Source organism: Symphodus melops, assembly GCF_947650265.1.
Source record: "Symphodus melops genome assembly, chromosome: 12".
NCBI lineage: Eukaryota > Metazoa > Chordata > Actinopteri > Labriformes > Labridae > Symphodus > Symphodus melops.
The window spans coordinates 7,097,450-7,118,075 of record NC_136702.1 but is presented as its reverse complement, the minus strand read 5'-3'; the positions used below and the strand labels follow the sequence as shown (position 1 = coordinate 7,118,075).

At 42.9% G+C, this 20,626-nt stretch overlaps 1 protein-coding gene across 2 annotated transcripts in view; it reads right to left on the bottom strand.

Annotated features, from left to right (window-relative positions):
- The window catches only part of nck2a (NCK adaptor protein 2a), a 32,619-nt gene that overhangs the window by 4,957 nt on the left and 7,036 nt on the right, over positions 1-20,626 (bottom strand). For both annotated transcript variants that reach the window (XM_079357262.1, XM_079357263.1), the window contains exon 2: positions 2,812-3,053. In XM_079357262.1, the coding sequence (XP_079213388.1) occupies positions 2,812-3,037 (226 nt within the window). In that variant the 5' untranslated portion in view covers positions 3,038-3,053. The remainder of the gene's footprint in view (positions 1-2,811; positions 3,054-20,626) is intronic.

Genomic DNA, 20,626 nt, shown 5'->3' with positions numbered 1-20,626 from the left:
GGATCTCGTGTGTGCCACTAATGACTGAAGTGATTTTCCTGACAGCTAATCACCCAGTTTTTTTCCCCCCTCCTCTGAGCCTGCTGAAATGCCACAGAAATGTCACCGCTGAATAGAACATTTACATTGTTTGGGAAACTGAGGGTTCACACAGAGTAGCATGAAACTTGTTGGCAGAGGGAAGAGGAGGATGAGGAGGAGGAGGAGGAGGAGAAGCTGTGAAAAAGACACTGAGGGGTCCCTTGGCAGCTGTTTCTCACACACGCAGTAGACCGAACATATCACAGGCCACAGCTGACAAAAACGAAAAGAAGAAGGATGAGACGGGAATAACAAGCAGATCATGTTTATGGATAGCACTGTGTATATCACACAGCGGGGTCAGTGTGTGTGTGTGTGTGTGTGACAGGAAGCTTTATTGACTTAAAGACAAAGGTAAAGCTTTACTCTCCGTCTATTTGATCTTTCCTGAGGGATCACTTCCAGTAGACCTGTTGATGGCAGCGACTGAGACACACTCCCTAAAGTTAGGAGGAAACACATCAACACACACACACACACACACACACACACACACACACAGCTTTCTTCTCCACTCATTTCCACTTCAAGGCGCTGGCCTGCCGGTTGGAGCAGCAGCAGGCTATGTTCCCTCCTCCCACACACGTTCATCACAAACCTTCACCCACCTCTTCTTCACGAGGAAGGAGACTCGATCTTCAGGCCCGGAGGACTCAAACTCAGAGGGCGAGTCAGTTTGATGACGGCATGTTGCCTCACTGTGAAAGATACTGTACTAAAGGAGTTCACACTGAAGTGCGTGTGTGTGTGTGTGTGTGTGTGTGTGTGTGTGTGTGTGTGTGTGTGTGTGTGTGTGCGTGCGTGCGTGTGTTTTAATGAGATCTCTTTTAGGAGATCGACGTTTGATCTGTCGCTCATTTTCTGTGAACAATCTCAACGCATTTCGTGTCCAGTGGCTGTCGAGTTATTTCAACACGATCCCCATGTTGACAAAGGTCACACGCTGGAGACAAACTGAGGATTTTGTTCCTCCAGTGCCATCCTGTACATTTTCTTTTCTTCTTCGAAACAAACAGAAAACCCAACAAATCCCTGTAGCTTGACCCAAAATACTAAATCGTATTTTCCCTCTGATACCTGCCAGCCTGTGGAACCACAGAGACAGGATTTAGGAGGCTTTACAGAAATTAAAGCTCTTAGGGCTGATTTAGGCGACAAATTCTTCTCAGTAAAGCTGCACGGTTGTAGCATTGTAGCAGCTCAAAGCTAAGCTACTTTACATAACGCTTAAATAACTTATTAAGGAGAAATGAGAGCAGATGTGTGTTTTTTCAGACATGAGGACTGGACAGGGTTCTATTACATACTTTATACCTAAGAGACAGAAAGCGAGCGCGCCTGTCTGTTATTGATAAGTACTGGCCCACTTTCAGCACTGAGTAGGACCTTCTCTCAATTCTTTCATCCATTACCATGTTTTTATTCCCCGTGAGAGGAAACTGGGGCACAAAGCAGCATGCAGCCATTTTCTATTCAATTCTGCCTGGATGGATGTCGATGACACGTCTGCGTTCAGGCAACGCAAATGAGGAGAAAAAGCTGGAGATAACAGTCATCACAGACCACCTGAAAGCTTCATAATCACTACGCAGACTAGCTGAAGAGTCTGAAGGGCAGGGAGCAACAGACCAAGAGACAGGATGAGGCAATCACGCCCTCAGCCAATCAGATCCTCCGTTCGAGTGTACGAGTACGCTTCCATTAGCCCCCTGACCTCACCTATTGCTCATCACCTCATCTTGAAAATGTTCTCGCCGATTGGATTTGCTCGGGCTTTTAACACCGAAGAGCCGCAGACTGGAAGAAGAACTACTTAGGCTAAAATGGAATGAGCCAGTAATGTGACAGTCAGAGAGATAATCCGTCATTCCAGCACAACCATTAGGCTGCTCATTTCCCCCACTAATCAATCCTCCCATCAGAGAGAAAAACAGTGACAGAAAAAAAAAAGAAGGGGGCCGAAGGGAACAATATTGAAGATGAGGGGGGGGGGGGGGGGGGAGAGAGAGAGAGAGAGAGAGAGAGAGAGAGAGAGAGAGAGAGAGAGAGAGTGTGTGTGTGTGTGTGTGTGTGTGACAGGTTTGGATTGTGAACAGCATCGCTCTGCTGTCAAAGAAACTCAACGGCTCAATCGTTTATTCACGCCACTTTGTTCTGTGCGTTACTGTTTATTCAAATAAATAAGATCTGAGCACAATCAGACGACATGCTTAAAAAGCCCGCCTTGTGAGAATCCTACTAACTGATTTTTTTTTGGTTCTTCCAAAAATTGAGATGAGTAGATAAAGCTGGTGAGTCATTGTGTATGCAGAGACAGACGGTCCTTCTTCCAGGTTTGCAGCTTTGTCTCCACTCAGTCTTCTGTATTCCAGTCATGACTAACAGACACTCTCCTGACAGCTGAGAGCAACAGCACACTCAACAGGATCTCTGGAGTGCTCAGTGACAGCTCCCGGTCCGGACAAAGACGCTGTGAGCCAATCATTTGGCTTCTGAGACAGCTGAGGCTAACACACTCACACACACACACACACACACACACACACACACACACACACACACACACACACACACACACACACACACTGACAGCTGTTTACGGTCAGAACTTATCTCCTCTAGCAGAGAGCACAAAGAGTTGAAAAGGAAGCGCAGAGATGGTTCCCCTTTCACCGAGCATAATCCTGTAACCAGAGGTGACCTTTAACTCGTGAACACAAACCGTCTTACCCAGCGTGTCTTTGATGTTCTTCACCAGCGAGCCTTTCTTCAGGCTGTTCTTGCGCTCCACGTAGTTCGACGGCACGTATCCCATCTGGTTGGCGGTATTGCGGACCCGCCACCACGTCTTTGAGTCGTCCAGGAGGTAGAGACGCTCGTTTTTACGGATGTCAAGTTCCTGGTCCTGCTGGGCCGTGTAGTCCCACTTGGCTACAACAATCACCTCCTCTGTCATCTTTCATGGAGTCCTCCTGTGGAGAAGAAGAGGAGCGGCGTTAGCGAAGAAACAAGAATCAGAGATGAGATGAAAAGATCCAAACAAACTGATCCTGGCACCCAGTCAAATATGTTCATTCGACGAATTCATCCTGAATTTATATATTTAATAAATCAGAATAGATTAAGATTTCATCAAACCATTATGAACTCAATCCTGTGATTTAAAGTTAATGATTGATTGTATCACTATTTCTAATCTACTGGGTAACCTCATCGTGTATGTGTGTGTGTGTGTGTGTGTGTGTGTGTGTGTGTGCGTGTGTGTGTGTGTGTGTGTGTGTGAGAGAGAGAGAGAGATTTTTCATTTCATAATGATCCATATCCGCCCATGCACACCGTTTTTAAACTGCTTATCCCAGCTCACATTGATCTTTCGAATGGAAGCACCTCAGACATGTTAGTCCTCCACTAGCAGGCTAATTACATAACTGAGCTGAATATGACATTAAATCAGGTGGTGTTATATATTATGCCTAAACTGACTGTTGAACCCATAAATCCTTGGATTAAGATTAGAACAAAACCCTAAAAACGCTGATCACAACATCTCCACTGTGAGTATTAAGAACCATTATTCAAAACGACATAATATTCCCCATCATTTGTTGGTCTTTAAAATGTTGTTTTACGGAAACAAATGTGTTAATAAACTCCCCGTATGTCCAGAGGGGTTGCCAGGGGCACCGTGATCTCTGATTGGCCAGCCGAGGCGCCACCCCAAAATCCTTAATTTAGGATAAGATATTCACCTTTCTGGAGGTGGGACTTTGAAATCCATGATCCGGGCTGTGTTGCAACAGGCAGCTCATAGTTTTCAGTGTGCAGATAGTGCAGACAGAAGGGGCGAAGGACTGTTCTTCAATTGAGGGTGCACACAAACTTCACAACACCCCAGTACAAGTCACTGCACCCATTGAGCCACGCCCCCTCCCCCCATTTCAAAAAGTCTGGACACGCCCCTGCCTCTTTGTCCAACAAACTAATCAACACTTAAAATGCTCAACATTTACAGTCCTTTGTCATAATCTAGAAGATGGAACCGGAAAGTTTCACACATTTCTTGACTGAAAAAGTCAACTATCAAAAAAGACTCAATTTCTGTTGATCCTCTGATTAATCAACCAACCAATAGACGCTGCTCTCCATCATCTCTCCCCCCCCCCCATGAAGACGTAAATGTGTAACAGTCAGCACAAAATCGAGAAGTTCATCTTGACACATTTCATAACAGCTGCACTAAAATGCAACATTCAGTCCAGAGAAAAAAAAAGAAACATCTGGAAAGCAAAACAAACAACATTGATGCGCTCTTATTCTGCGTGCTCTCCCTTTGTGTTTTCCTTTCTGAGACAGACAGTGAGCGATTACACGCTCTACTTCCTGGGGCCATAGGTGAGCTGATTGGACAGGGGTTTGCTGGACCAGCTTCACGAATCGGCTCATTAGGAGACGGCCTAGCGACAAGCTGGTTGTCTGTTTGGAAATATGAAAGAATCAGGAAAGTTCAACACAACTTTCTTTACCCCTATTCTGAAGAATCCTTTTTTTCCCCCCTGCTACAAACATGTCTCGTGGTATGAGAACCATCCGAGCGATCCACTTTATATTTAGCTCACCGACCAAGTTTACAGTCTGCGGTGGGAAACAAGATGACTGGAAGAAATGAAGTAAGAGAAACAAAAAAAAAAAAGTTGAGATGAAAAGGAAAGGAGGCTCTGTGAGCAAACGTGAATTCAAAGAAAGAGAACAAATTGTTTTGTGGTGAAGCTTTAGCGTCTGCAATTGTTCAGCCTGAATAATCAAATCAAAGTGTCTGTTTCCTGTGGGGCTATCGATGTGCATTTGATCTTTTACACTGTGATTTATGACTGAGGCATCATAAAGGGGACAAAACTGACACTTACACACCCTTCAAAACGACTCAGTTACATTTTAAAGATCCTTTTATTTGGAAGGGTTTTTTTTTCTTTCATTCATGCATGTTTAGCATATGTGCTTAAAGAGTTAAAGAGGCCTCGCGATTGTGTTTCCCTGCACCAATATTGCCATTTATATTCTAATATTTAATGAGAGGGCACAGCTCCGCCTCTAAAGAGAGTTATGGCTCCTGGGAAAGCTGAGCCGCACAAATTAGACCAAATACAAGATTCCATTACTGGAGGAAAGATTGATATCTTCTGCCGAGGCTACATTTTATGAAATGCAAATGGGAGCACTCTGAAACGCAAGGCTGGGTTTTTTTTTTTTTTTTTTAAACCAAGATATTTAATTCCACTCCAATTAGGCCACAAGCAGAGAGCCGGCGCAGCCATGTCTGAATATATTGTTATATTTACGGTCATAGCTTACAGCTGTGTGTGACGCTGCATAAGAGCGTCTGATTGTGTCTACAGCAAAGATTGTCAGAGTGATACAGTTTGGAAAGTACGGTGCTGCACTCCGTGAATGTGCCTCTGCTTGTCGTCACTAAAGCTGTCAAACTGGATTTCTTCACAGGCCAGGAGAAGAGAAGAGGAGGAGGAGGAGGAGGAGGAGGAGGAGGAGTTTACGTTAAGTTCACCATAAGTTACTTAACTTCCCAGGATGTGACAACTTTTACTGCAGCAGAAGCAAGTTGTTGGAAGGTCAGTTAGACATGCAGGGCAAGATGAAAAAGCACCACCTGCTATTCTTCAGTTAGCCTGGGGGGGGGGGGGGGGGGAGAGAAGAGGAATTGGCAGATTTATGACGAGAAGAGGGACAGTGACGTCAGCTCTTTCAGGAGCCAGGAGGTATGTGGACGTGCTGTGGCCTCTATCCTCCTCAGGCTCCCTTCTTCACCTTTTTATTGCATTTGTTTCTTCCTGCTGCGGATGGCTGGATGGATGAACAAATGTGATAAGATCTGGAGGAGTACTTCAGGGAGTACTGTCAGCATGTTCCAGATATTGAAATATAAAGCAGAAGTGTTTGAAGGTTTCCTTTGGGCTTCTCTGCTTTACATCGCAAAGAATGGAAAAGATGCAGACCTGAACCCAGACCCAAACAGTCATCAAGGATTAGGTGAGAAATGATGTCATCTGACTTATCAATCAGTCATTGGGCAGATGTGGTGATGTCATTCTTTATCATCATCATCGTGTCATCACGCTGAGAGGCAAAATGAGAGGCAAAATGAAAGGCCAATGGTCCTGCTCCACTGATGACATCATCAAAGACGGCAAAGAACATATATGCAGCCTCCCATCACTGTGTCAAGATCAGGTCCAAACTAGCTCTAAATGAACAGTGTATCCACCTTGGTGTGCTTTTGCGTGAACTCCTTTTGGTCCCTATCGTCTCTCGGATGGACACGGAGTCGTGAAAAGGAGTTTCCTCGTGGGAACAGGAAAGGTTCAAGTCAAAGTCGAGATCCGTTTTCATGTTGTGGACTTTATTGTTGCTTGCCGTAGGGCACGGCGTGCATCGTCACGTTTAGAAAAACCATGGCGAGGCGAGCAGATGCTGTGAGGTCTCTAAATAACGGACACATTATCTGATGAGTAAGAAAAAAAAATGGTAGCACCTTCACTGTCGTGACAAAAGAAGAAATCGTGCCTGTTGCTGGTGTGAGTAGGTTCTCAAATCATCAGATGACATCATATTTCTACGCACCACACCGAACAAATGTTGAGATCACTTGGACACCATTGCACTCACAGTTTCTTTACATGTATGTAAAGTCTCAATCAGTCAGAATCAACACAGTTTGTGTTGTCTGTAAAGGTTGAAGTCCATGTCAGGAGCAAACCGAACTCAGTCTGCCTGTGCAGGCTGGATGTGACAGCAGCACATCAGAAAGTCACCTGATTAGAGCACAGTTATTCCAGCTGGTTGTCATTCTTTCTTTCCTCTGTGTCTAAAGAAAAGCCTGCTATATTCTCTCCTCCCAAGCACGGCTACTTCGCCTCCTCTCATCCATGATAGTTATTTCTCCGTCTCCCTGACACCCTCGCTCTTCATTAGGCGGAGTGATGGGAACGCTGCTTCAGAACAAGTCCATCTTCTACGAGCAATAAAAAGTGTTGGAGTGGCAGCCGCACCGCTGCTGCCTTCAAATGTCTGCTAAAAAGAAACTGAAGGAGTGATGCCATGTTTGTGTAGGCCAACCCGGGTGTTGCTTCGCCACGGGTTCCAACGAGAATTTGCCTATGGGATTTTTTGCCTTAGATTTTGGATCATAGCAGAAAATAAGCTCCGTGTCAAACACACGTTTCTGATGTGTAGCGGTTTAGTTCAGCAGGATCATCTTTACAGATGAAAACCATTTTTGTAAAATTTGAAGCGCTAATGCAGCCGAGAGAAGTGAAAAGCTAACGTTATGCTACAAGCAGTTGATTCTGATTCTGTTACGCTTCATCGATCTAATTGGCGGTTTTGACAAGCTAGCTAAACCGTAGCTTAATAAGTTGTTTATTAACCTAATATAGAACAACATACTTTTAGAGTTAGCAACCCATGGCGCTAAAATGCTAACCCACTTCCAGGTTTTAAGACTCATTCCTGTGCCGGTCTCTTTCAAAATATTTATAAGAAGCCCATTTATTAAAGCCTTTGTGTGGTGCAAACTTTACTGAACAGGTTTGAGCAATCATTATTGAATCACAGCCTTTTACTTTATGTCCTTGATTTTCTTAACAAGCACACAGATGGCTGCAGAAACAAAACCTGCTTCAAATAGGCACACGAAAAAACAATCCCATCTTTTTTTGGGAAGAGCCTGGGATTAAAAAGAAAATCCTGAGAGCCAATGACTCCTCCATTCCTGTGCTTAGAAAGTAAGGAAAAACACAAACGAGGACAGACTGCTGAGCTGGGGGGGCGGGGGGGTTCTCGCCGCCTCTTTTAACACCACACAAAGAGAAAGAGAAAGTAAAAGAGGATTATAAAAAAAGAGGGAAGGTTAAAAGAAAAAAAGAAAAAAAAAAACGTCTGGCAGAGCTTTCTGTGTTTGGCATTCAGGTCAATGACAGACAGAATTCAGCCAATGGGAGGCATTTCCTCCTCCACCCCCGCTCTCCTCCACACTAGTGTTTGGAGTGGTTGCTTTTTAAAAAGGAGGGAGGCCTGCTTTACTTTCCAGCCGTTTTCAGAGTGTGAAGAACAGACTGAAACAAGAGGAAGATAGACGGACAGGGGACAAAGCTTTTCATCACGTCTTAGGTTCTTCGTCACTGAATTATGCGTCTCTGGCAGCTAAACCAGACAGATCGGAGTTAAAGGCCTTCAGCATGCAGTCAATGCTAATGATTTTTTTTTTTCACATTTACTGCTGCTGTCGCAAAACAAAGCTAAAAAAACATGGTGACAGCTGTATTGTAAAAAAAAAAAGGCCAGAAACACAAACACTACATTTCCCATCTGTCATACGCTCACAGGGACTTGAACTGAAGAGCAGTGATTTGTGACATAAGCTCTTCTGCCACTCTGGGATGATGTTTGTGGTTGTGCTTGTTTAGCTTTAGGGGGGCGTCTGAGGGCAAACAGGACCTAAAGAGAACCATGCTGCTCGAGCTACAAATACACGTCTGACGATAACAGAGAATCCAGTTTAAGTTTCGTTTCAATACTTGCTGCAGAAGCATCGACTGCGACTCACACGGCTGAGGATGAGTCTCTGTGAAATCACAACACAGATGGCCTTGACTTCACAGAGGACAATACTTCTTCGTGGCGTCGAATTGTATCTGGCATGTTTCCTCATCACAAGTTTTTCGAGTGGAAATCGGGTTTTTGTATCATCATATTTAACACCACAAAGATTCCCACCTGAAACTGAAGTTGTGTGTTCTTTGTAATGTTGTATTATCACTAACATTTATTTCTGGAGCCACACTTTTTACTGCAGTTATTACAGACAGTTAACTACCTTTGGTGTTGATTGATTGCTGTTTTCTAAACTGTGAAAAAGGATGAATTAGTGGCTTAAAGGAGTTTCTTCACTGCAGTCCAGATGCACTGTATGCTAATTTTCCATAACAGGCATTTAAACCGAGTTCACAGAAAACAGCGGTAGCATGTGGTAGCGTAGCTGTTGAGTCATCGGTCACTGAAGCAGCACTTTATCAAAGATGACAGAAATGTGGAATTCCCGTCTCTCCGTAAGTGGACCCCCCCCCCCACACACACACACACACACATCGCTCTTTTACCAGCAGATTTTCACATGTCACTTTCATCTTCCTGTCATTGCTTCAGCTCTCCTCCCCTCGCTGAAGCCGACATTGTTAGGTAAATCTCCATGACAACGATCACTGGGTGGTCCCATTTTCCCTGACAGGGGTGTTCCCTGAAAGACTCCCACATTTCATCCACTGACTCTTTGATTCTCATTATTTCATTACAAGAGGAGGAACGCGGCTGGCTTTCTTTTTCCACCCTAAACTAAATGGAGACGAAACATTATAGTTAAACTACATTTCCGGGAGTGAAAAGGACACGAGCATGTTCAACGTACTCAGCAATATGATTTTAACACCTCAATGTGACAGCAGATTGATTGGCACTACATTAACACTCTTATTGAAACCCTGCATTACACATTTCCTGTAGGTAGGTATTGATATTTTTTTAACATCCAGCCCCTGATTGAAGAGAGCTCACATTATGCAAATATCCGTTTTAATTACAATCCACTGATTTAAGGGCCTGAGTATTGTCATGTGGATTTAGATATTATTATTCCGTCCTAATGATTCCACTGAAAGATGATAAACAACACAGACTCCCTGCTGCACTGAGCTCTCACTATATTCCTCTTTTCAGCCATAAATAGACATAACCTAGCTTGTTTACTCCTCTCAGCCCACTTCAGGCTTTTTCTTGAACAGTGAAGTTCTTGTTCACTTTGCACACCTCCCTGCTTCCCAAAGACAGAATGACATCTCTGTGAGCAGCTTGTTCTTTGTAAAGCACAATCCTCTTAACACGACCTTCCTCTGACGCCGCCAGCAACTATCTATTAGCAGAGCTTTCATCGTGTCTTTTTTTTTTTTTTTGATACTTTCATGAAGATTTGGCCCATGAGTACAAAAAGCGGAGCGATGCCTCTATTTGTAACTCTCTGTTTGACAGCCAGGTCTCCGTGTCCCCTGACACAACAAGTGAAGGCGAGCACTGTAAAGCACAGTCTGACTAAAGAGAGAGAGGAGGTAAATAATGAGGTGAGAAGCGGGTCACAATAAAGATGCATCTTTCACTATGATCTCCTATAGAATGATTTTTAAATCAACAATACTGTCACGTTGTACTTTTAGAAGTCATCTCTCTGTAACCCTCATCATGAAACAGGTCTAGAAGAAGCTTCTCTGAGGTCAGTGAACAAAGAAAGCTTCCACTTGTTATTTACCGAGAGCCTGTTTCTATGAATGAACTTTCCATTCTTCTAATCAAGCACAGGAAGTTTCAAACCTCACTGAAAGTGTGACTGAAAGTTTGTTCCTCACTTTCATCTGATGCTCTTATTGTGCAGCGTGACGTTGGAGCGATCCGACTTCCATTCAGTATTAATGAAGTTCTAAGTTATCTGAGGTTATTATCAACTACAAGAAGTGTTTGAGAGTTCAAACGTACAAGCTATAAATCTGCAAGGACGCACACAGCCATCTGCCAGAAGCTTTATTTACGACGACGTCACGCAACAGTTCAGTTCCATCCATTTATTGACGAGCTAGCACCCTTGGCAAAGCGTCAGAACTGTGAATGATTGATCAGTGTTAACTCAACATTTGACCTCTTTTCTCTCCCTTTAGGCGTCAAAAGATCTATTTAAAAAAAAAGCTGATCATGAGAAATGGAAATGATTTTAGTTTGAACTTTTAGTCTTCTCTGTCCTCTCCCTCAGCGCTGTCAAACTATGATGCCACAATATCTCTATAAATGCGATCCACAAAACCACGAGATGAGCTTGGAAGCAAAAAGCAAATAAAAAAAAAAGAAAAAAAAGAAAAGGAGAATATGTCCTTCATACCCCTCTGACTACATTTCAATGTCAATACTGCTAATCTCACAATTGGGATGATGTCATTATGTTCATTCTCGGAAACGTTGGAAAAAGTTGACAACACACTTTGAAGCACATCTTGTGCTCGTCATGCTCAGTGGATGAAGTCACTCATTTGTCTTTTAAAGATGCTTGTGTCAAGATTTTTTTTTCTTCTTCAGTTTTTGTCAGAAGAGTGAATGGTCAACATGTTTACACAGCAGTGCAGGAAATACTGTGCACATCAGGAACATGTCCAAGTGACAGCTTTAAGAGTATGGAGTCATATTTGTGAAGTGATGTAAAATGAGAAAAAGACACAGCTTGGTCATAAACAGATCGCCATTAAACATAACACTTTTGACTGGGGCTAACATTAAACTCATGGATCAAATGAGAGCTAGAATGGAAACGTCATGCAGGAAGCAACAGTCCTTTGTTTCCCTCAAATACATCCATGTTTGTTTTTATCCTCCAACTACATAAAGGGGTCACATCACAAAAAAAAAAAAAAAAATCACCAGAATTTAGAAAATTGTCTTTTTCTCTATCAGAATTCCCAGGTAAGAAACCCCTCAGTCCTCTAGGCTTCACTCTGTGTACGTGGGTTGTTTCTTTTCCCAAAACGATACCCACAACCTCGAGGCACCGAACAGACAGAAGTGATGTTTCACAGGACCGATCCTTACAACGCGAGGGCTGTGATGCCTCACTCCTATTTCACGTAAACAGTCTCCAAAATTAATAATGCATAAAGTGCATCATTTTAAATCACTCTGCCTTGAGGTTTGTCTCTCTCGACAAGCTTTGCAAATCTCTGTCCTGTCGAAATGTGGAGAGAAAAACAACACTTAACTGGTAGCTTTCATCGACACTCCTAGCGGCAGCAGTGCTGGATTTAAAAGGACTATTCCCCCCCCCCCAAAAAAAAATCCAACAATTATAATAACAAGTGCTGCAGGACGTGCAGAGAACAAGCGATATGCTCTATGACATATTGAGCATTTTGAGGCTAGAGGCAAAAACATTTCCACGCTGGAATGTCTTATTGGCTTTCAAACTTGACTTTGAAAATGAGCAGCTTGTGGAATCAAACGAACAAAATGCCCTCAGCAAAAAAAACATGCTCTGCACTTCAGCTGTACCACCACACCACATATAGGCATATACAGTTAGCACCAGAGACAATCTATCAGGAGCACTCAGCAGTAAGAAGATACCCTTGTATATAAGTGAGCAGTGATCATATATCGTGTCTGCTCTGCATGAATGGAGCACCAGGAGGAGTAACAGCCAGATTTATTCACATCTGCATGCAGCGTTAGGACGGTAAAACACTTATCGTTTTGTCGAGTGTCCTTTTTTTTGTGTGTTGTTGTTGTTGCACGGTTGTATTGAATTTTCAAGAAGGCGCATTCATTAACAAGGTGACCCTCCGCAGCTGTCCAAACAGCTTCCTGATGAGTGGGACTCAAGCTGCAGTGATTAGGACGTAATGCTCAGAATTATGGGGACGAATGTCAACAGGACTTCTTCTTCATTTCGCTTGTTTGTCCTCTCAAAAGAGACTGTAATACAAAGTGTCCACATGGAATCAGGAGACATTAATTAGTTGTAAATAAACAATGTGCTGATGATGCATCGTTAGCAGTAAAGCAGAGAGGATGTTGGAATGAGGCCAGTTCACGGCTTCATATAGAACTGGACTGTTTTATGAGGCGACATCAGTAAACGGCTCCGTGCAGCGGCTGATGTTCGACATAAGTCACATTAACATGAGTGTGTGGAATACGTCACTGTTGTTAGACTGAACATGGACGCTGTCGCAGTGACATCACCCAGCGGTTTCTCAAGAAGTGTTACGAAACCTTACGATGGCGGTCAACATATTGAACATGGTGATGCGAGCTAGCTTCCAGCAAGAGGTATGCAAATAGTTTGGAGTTGAAGCTACAAATAAAAGTGAACGGCTGCTAAAACACGCGGCCTGTCTCAACTTTTTTAAGTCAGCATGAGGCTGATACCCAATTTCGATGTTGGATTATTGGCCGTTTGACAGCAGTGGTACGTTAGGTATGCAACAGACTTGCTCGTTAAGCAGAGAGGAGAGAGACCATGATCAAATCAGTTCACCGTCACTTCATTACGATTCTGCCTCATCAAAGAAACTCACAACTGTGTTAATGCTGTGAGGAGGCGTGTCCACTTTTGAGCTGATCCTTAATCCAATATGACAATTTAATGAGCTGATATTCAGTATAATAAAAAAACCTAAAAAATATATACTGCACATTCGAAGAGTGTCGAGGGCTTTGTGTAAGTTTAAGAAATCAAGCATGGCAATTACAAAGCAGACACTGTCTCCAGTCCACTGTCAGTGATCACACCAGGCGGCTGTGGCTACGTTAGTAGAGCCGGTCGTCTCTCTCAACTGCAGGGTTGGGGGTTTGATCCCCAGCTTCTACAGTAACATGCCCTTGGGCAAGGCACTGAACCCCTAGTTACTCCCAAGAAACGCTGCTTCATCAGCAGCGTATGAGTGTATGAATGAAAGTTAGATACATCTGATGGACACTTTAAAAAGCGACCTCTACCATCAGTGAGTGAACAGAGAGCTTTGACATGCCAGAAGATGAGAAAATCGCGCCACAAGCTCAAGTTGCACTAGATTGAACTAGAGCTGCAGAACAAAGAGAGAAACTCTGCCCTTATTTCATTTGACTCGATGTGGAAGTGTAAAGCAATGAAATCTAATCTGGGACACATGCAGTGTTCCATCTGTGAAAACACAAGGGTACATCTGTGAGTCTGGAAACGCTGCTTTACATGTGATCACCAAATTCTGTGCTCATATAGCTCCCATCGAGGGAAGCAGAATTAACAGTGTGGGTGTGTGTTTACTTTCAAACTGAGTTGTACTCCTAAGAGCCTTACATTACACACATGCGCGTGGGCACACACACACGGGAAGAAAAAAACAAAAACAGGGAATAAATTTAAAAAAACAAAAAAAACGGAAGTCATAGATAAGCATCAGTACACTCAAATGTTAACGTTGTAGTGTCTAATCCTGCATGAAAAACTCAAGAAAAGTTGCCCTAGATACTTAAAATAATCCACCGACCTCAGCATGGATCCTATTTTGGGAAAAAGCATAATTAAGGTTTAAAGGGAGAACTGAAACAAAATAAAATATATTCATATGTTTCCTGGAGGACAGACTATCACTATCCCCTCTAATGCAGTTCATCATATACATTACCATTCCTTTGCAAAAATCCCTCCAAGCAATAACAGGAAGATATTTTTCTCTTAATGAGGCGACATGGGAGAGAAACTAGACGAGCGCGGTCTACTGTGTACTATTGTGCTGTGTGCACAGTTTGCATTTTTTGAGATGATTCAATGTTTACTTTTGATGAGTACGCAGGCTGTGCCACCGTAAATGACCTTCGAAACTCGCAACCACCCGCAGCTGCCATCTTCACTTGAAAAGTAGCTTCTCTGAGGAGAGGTTCAGCGAAAGTTTGGGGTATGATGAGGTTAGCATGTGCAGAAAACAAAGTAAAAAAATAGTTCCCGTCAACTCTTTTTTTCTTTGCTGTGTGACATAAACCACTGTTGACTTAATCCCAGCTTGGGCTTCACCTTCTCTTTGTACCTTCTGCTCGATCAGTCGTCTTCTCACTACTCCCTCAGCTATGGCTCTGAATAATTCTCTTTGATCAGGCGCTACCTTCAGACCCCCGAGAGAGAGAGAGAGAGAGAGAGAGAGAGAGAGAGGGAGAGGGAGAGGGAGAGGGAGAGGGAGAGGGAGAGGGAGAGGGAGAGAGAGAGAGAGAGAGAGAGAGAGAGAGAGAGAAATGCAGAAAGACTGGTGCAAGACCTGTTGCGCACCTTTAACCGTTTGAGATAATAATAGTTCAATATGGCAATTTGGTTAAACAAGTCAGCTGTTAATCAGAGGGATCACATGAAGAGCTCAACGTTTGAGCCACAGAGAGGAGAAGCAGAGAAGCGGAGATTACAAAGAGTGTAAATCGTTTCTGACTGAAGGCGGTCACAATCCAGAAGTGACATCACAACCACATTCTGACGCCAGACAAGCAAATTCATACTTTTTTTCCCCCCGCATATTTTTATTGTTCTTCAAACAACATTTTAGACATTTCATAATAAACAAGGCCAGTTAAGAGTCAGAGAGGATAAACAACAACAATCCTAAATTGTCAATAAAATATATTCGCTTGAGTACGTCCCATGTCATGTTATTTATAAAATATAAATCAAAATGTGAATATTTAAATTCAATGGGGGTTTTTTTTAAGGATGTTTGGAAAGATTCAAATGTGTAAGACGTAGGACTGGGAATCTTTGGGAGTCTGATTAGACCCCCAGATCGATTTCTTGGAAGTTATGATTATCGATTTTAAATCTTAGAAGACACAAATCTTAATTTCTTGCTTCCATCCATTTCTTTCCCACCTCTCGTAAGAGGCGTTAAACCTTAACATTAGTGTTTTGTTTTGTTTTTTGGAGGGGGGGAGGAGCCAATCTGGGCAACAAATGGTTAACAAACTAAAATCAGAGTCTTTTTAAACTGTTGCTAAAAGATAAGGCCGCCTTGTTTTGTGAGCAAACACAGGAGGTGAGTTTGTTAAATATTCTCTTGGTATAGAGGAAGAGTTTCTGGGAATTTTTCCACGTTATTTATTTTCCACGAGTGACTGTTATGTTCCATGAAGGACTGAAAACATGATCTAAATTTATCTGGGTTTTCCAAAAGGCATGGGAACTCTTTCTTAGGAGCATGAGCCGGTGCTTCTTGGATCTTTGCTGTCTTTTCTACACACGTTTGTTTGTTCATGTTACGTAACATGATCTTGATTTCATGCCCAGAACAGCATGCAGGAAATGGAAATAGTAAGCAAAAGCAACATGTACAGTAAGCCCACTAAGATATGTTGGAAGAAAAAAGAAGAAGAAAAAAAACCAACAACTGATGACTTCAGCTGCCAGTGTCTGCTTTAACATCATCGTTCTTCAGTCAGACAATTAACAGCAAATGTATACAGGAAGAATTGTACACATTGTTGAAGCATTCGTTTGACTGCACAAATAACAAGCTTGGGTCTGCAGCTGATCGGCTTCAGCGTGCAGATTTGCATAAATTCAGACCTTTGATTCCACCGACCGAATCAAAGTGAGCGATTAGCAGGGTTGGAAATGTTCTGTTTTGTCTACCTTCCACTCTGACTGGTAGATTTAAAAAATAAAAAATCCACCACTCACTCGTGTATGTGACGTTCTTAAAAACTGATTTAGCTGCATCTAAACCTCAAATGAGAGGAAGGATAATCCCTTTATTGTTTCAATGAGCTTACATGAGGATCATCAAGGTTTCAGCTGGAAAGTCTGACTTTCATTGAGAAAGATGTTTTTATACGCCACCGGTTCAGAAATATACTCCACAGTAAAGGTCAATAAATCCCAGGAGTCACATTGTTATTCTCAAAATATCTGTTTGCTATCCAACTCAAAATATGTTCACACATTTGTTAGAACCAGCCTCATCGCTGTCGTTTCAGCCTTCAGTGTTTGAAATCAAAATTCCCTCAGTATGTCCAGCACATGAATGTGTCTGGCCTTTAGCCAAAATGCCAAAAAAGATAACACTTGATGTTATTACCAGGCCGTTAAGTGAACTGATCATTTAGTTTGAATAGCTCCTTTCACTGCCTCAGCTCTCCTGATTCTAATGTGGTTTTCAGCTCTGGGAGATTTTATAACTTGACATTTTACAATTCACATAAATGCCACCACTGTGATTGAGTGTGACTGGATGGCATTTCTGCCTCTCTGACATGCAGATGATAACACCCTTTCAATGAACTGCTGCCATGTAAAAAAAGAAAGAAAGAAAGACAGAAAGAAAAACACTAAAGCAACACATTCAGCAATCAGTCTGCCAGCAGTTCTCCGACCCTGCTGGGGAAGACCAAGGTCACGCTCAAACTACTGTGTTTCTGCCGAGCCGAAACAGCAGAGAGGGTAAATAGATGCCCTGCGGCAAAATGCTCGTTTGTGTGCGTGTGTGTGTGTGTGTGTGTGTGCGTGAGCATCAAAGAGCAGACTCCACAAACCAAACTGTGGTGTGTGTGTGTGTGTGTGTGTGTGTGTGTGTGTGTGTGTGTGTGTGTGTGTGTGTGTGTGTGTGTGTGTGTGTGTGTGTGTGTGTGTGTGTGTGTGTGTGTGTGTGTGTGTGTGTGTGTGTGTGTGTGTGTGTGTGTGTGTGTGTGTGTGCGCGCGTGTGCAGTCTCAAACTCTCAGGAGAACCCTGTGGCTCTCTGAGCTATACATCTCATAAATAAAGCAGGATTTCCTTCACTTGTGGTCGTGACTCAGGGTGTGTGTGTGTGTGTGTGTGTGTGTGTGTGTGTGTGTGTGTGTGTGTGTGTGTGTGTGTGTGTGAATAATAGAGAGAGCAAGTGCACAAATGGATTAGAGGAGGCCTATCATACTGCTTCATTGAACAACTGAATCAACTCCACATCACGCAGCAGCGGCCCGTTTCAGGACAAACAAATGAAGACATCGAATAAAAACAGCTTCCAAGGAAAAGCGACCTCAACTGATCAAATATATCTGAAACATGACATGTTCTTTATGTGCAGTTACTTTGTTCTTCTCGTCATAATCAGTGAGATGTGATATGAGCTTAGGAAAAGACATTTACCAAGTCTACAAGCCCACTTATTGTTAAATTAAAAACCTACAATTTACTCGAGAAGAATTCTGACACGCCGACTTCCAATTATGAAACAGCTGAAAAGGGGAAAAAAAGGGGAAAAAACTCCTGAATTTGGAACATGAGAGGGACTCATCAAAGTTTGAAAAGCAGCTCATCTGGGGACTCGTTTGTAAAAGCACCGCAGCTGCAGATCAGAGACAACAAAACAAGTCCCTCAGCAGTGAGTGTTTAACAAAAACAGCCTCATATTAAAAACTAAAAGGGCTGTTTTAGAGTTTTAGAAATGAATAAAAAAAAAAAAGAAGTTTCACCTACTGGTGTGAGTCAAGAGGTATTAAAGTGAAAACCCTCAGATTCAGATGTGTGGCCGCTCATCTGCTCTCTGCTGCGTCTTGTCTTGTTCATTGTGTAATTCTGACACGTTAGTGAGAGTTGGTGGCAAGTATCCACGAGAACTGAATTCCACCCATGTAATCCCTCCTTTAACACATGTCCCAGCAAACACGTGCTCTATTGATACGCCTGAAGAAGCGCTCCCTTTTCTTATTGTCTGCGGTTTGTGTGGGCACTTCTGCTAATCTCAGAGATTCTCTTTTTTTTTTTTTTTTTACTTCTTGACTTTCTTTTAAGACACATGAGTCATCAGTGTGTTTACTCTCAAGGGAGTGTCAGACTGATGACAACGAGACAGTTTTAATGTAAGAGAAGCAGCTGGACATCCAGTGCATGCTTATAGGTTGTGTAACTGTAACCCGGAGGATTTCACATGGTGCAGCACAGCGAGCTGAGCGTGCATTTCTTTTTTCAATCCAGCTAATTACAAAACAAACTTTCTGCACTGACCCGCGTGGCTGAAGGTGTGTTCATCAGAAAATCAGCAGATCACTCAACACCAAAGACACCACAGTCCACGGGCCTCTCTAGTGATTTACACATTAAACATTTGATGCTGGAAAAATTGAAAAATATATAATTCAGAAAGAATATATTGCTGTTGACTAAAGAGCAATGCCGTCATTAGCAAAACATGAACATTCATATTTAACACCTCTGCATTTATCACAATTTGGGCGGCAGTAGCTCAGTCTGTAGGGACTTGGGAACTGGAGGCTTGCCGGTTCAAGTCCCGGCACAGACCAAGTCCGGAAACTGGTCTGGTAGCTGGAGAGGTGCCAGTCCACTTCCTGAGCACTGCCGATGTGCCCCTGAGCAAGGCACCAAACCCCAAAACCGCTCCGGAGAGCTCGCTGTGGGCAGCCCCCTCATGGAGACCTCTCCATTAATGCATGTTACTAGAACCCTGTTTGTGCATGAGTGTGTATCGCGGCCTATGTGTGTGTTCGTTAGACAGAGTGTAAACTGAATTTCCCCTCGTGGGATTAATAAAGTATAAATGAAATTAAATTAAATAAATACAATCAGGAAAAATAACCACCATATGTCAACCAGGCCTGCATGATATGAGAAAAACATGCAATATTGCCATAATAATATAAATAGAGATGAACAGACGCTTAAGAGTGCTTCTTTCTTCATGTTTTATACGATGTGTTTGCAACCAGTCCCTCCTGAATATAAAATAAATCCCTCAAAAACTATTTATTCCCTCCACTTGACTGGCACTAACATAGATGAAATGGTAACACTAACTCGCTGTACTTTCATCTGACGGCATCAAAACGGTTTGAAAGCTTCAACATTACACACAGGCAACGTACGCATGGGAGAAAGCACCGCCTCACTACATTCTTCTTTCTTCATTGTGATAAAGTTAGACTTTAGCGCTGTGTTTGTTGCACACACTGTTTTATGGCGATGATGATGAAACTGCACAGCCCGAATGCAACCAGGTAATCTCAACACGCTCGATGGTAAATGGACTTGATATTGAACAGCACTTCTCAAAGCTTTTTTTTTTTTTTCACACCACACGTCACAGCTTCCCGTTCACGCTCATTCACACACACTGATGGCAGAGGCTGCCAGGTAAAGTGACCATCAGTATGAATTAATCCAGAAATGGTGAACTCTGCCAGTGAACCACCAGCATGCATACAGTTTACCCACAGGACGGACGCCTGAGAGGAAACACCTTTTGGATCCTGGTGAGACTTGATGCAAACAGGTACTGTGTCGTGTATTGTGCATAAAGAGCAGCAGATATAAACAGAGACTGTGAGTTATAACTTTTAATTTTATGAACACTGTATATTGTTATCAGTATTCTGGTGTTAACGTGTCACGTGTTTTTAATAAGATGCAGCTGATCTGACTTCTTGCCAGAGATGTTTGTGATTCCCCGTGTGCAAGCGAGGAAGACTGAAACAGCTGCTGCACTTGTGAATATGTAAGGCGTCTGTGCACCGGGGTGAAAAAGTGGAGATGGCGTGGGGTGCTCACATGCGATTCCTTCTTGGTGAAGTTCATAGCTGGCAGGTGAAACTACATTTCATCACAGAGGATGATCGCGTGTGTGTGTGTGTGTGTGTGTGTGTGTGTGTGTGTGTGTGTGTGTGTGTGTGTGTGTGTGTGTGTGTGTGTGTGTGTGTGTGTGTGTGTGTGTGTGTGTGTGTGTGTGTGTGTGTGTGTGTGTGTGTGTGTTGGGTCCTACTCCAGGCTAACATTAGAGTCAACAGTGCATTGGTAATTGGTCATGCAGGATAAGCATTAAAAAATATTTCTGTTCTTATCTCCGTTTACAGGACCACATGGTCTGCTTCAACTGAAATCAACATCGGAGTGACAATAATGTCAGTGAAGAGGTCGTAGTAAAAAAAAAAAAAAAAAAAATCAAG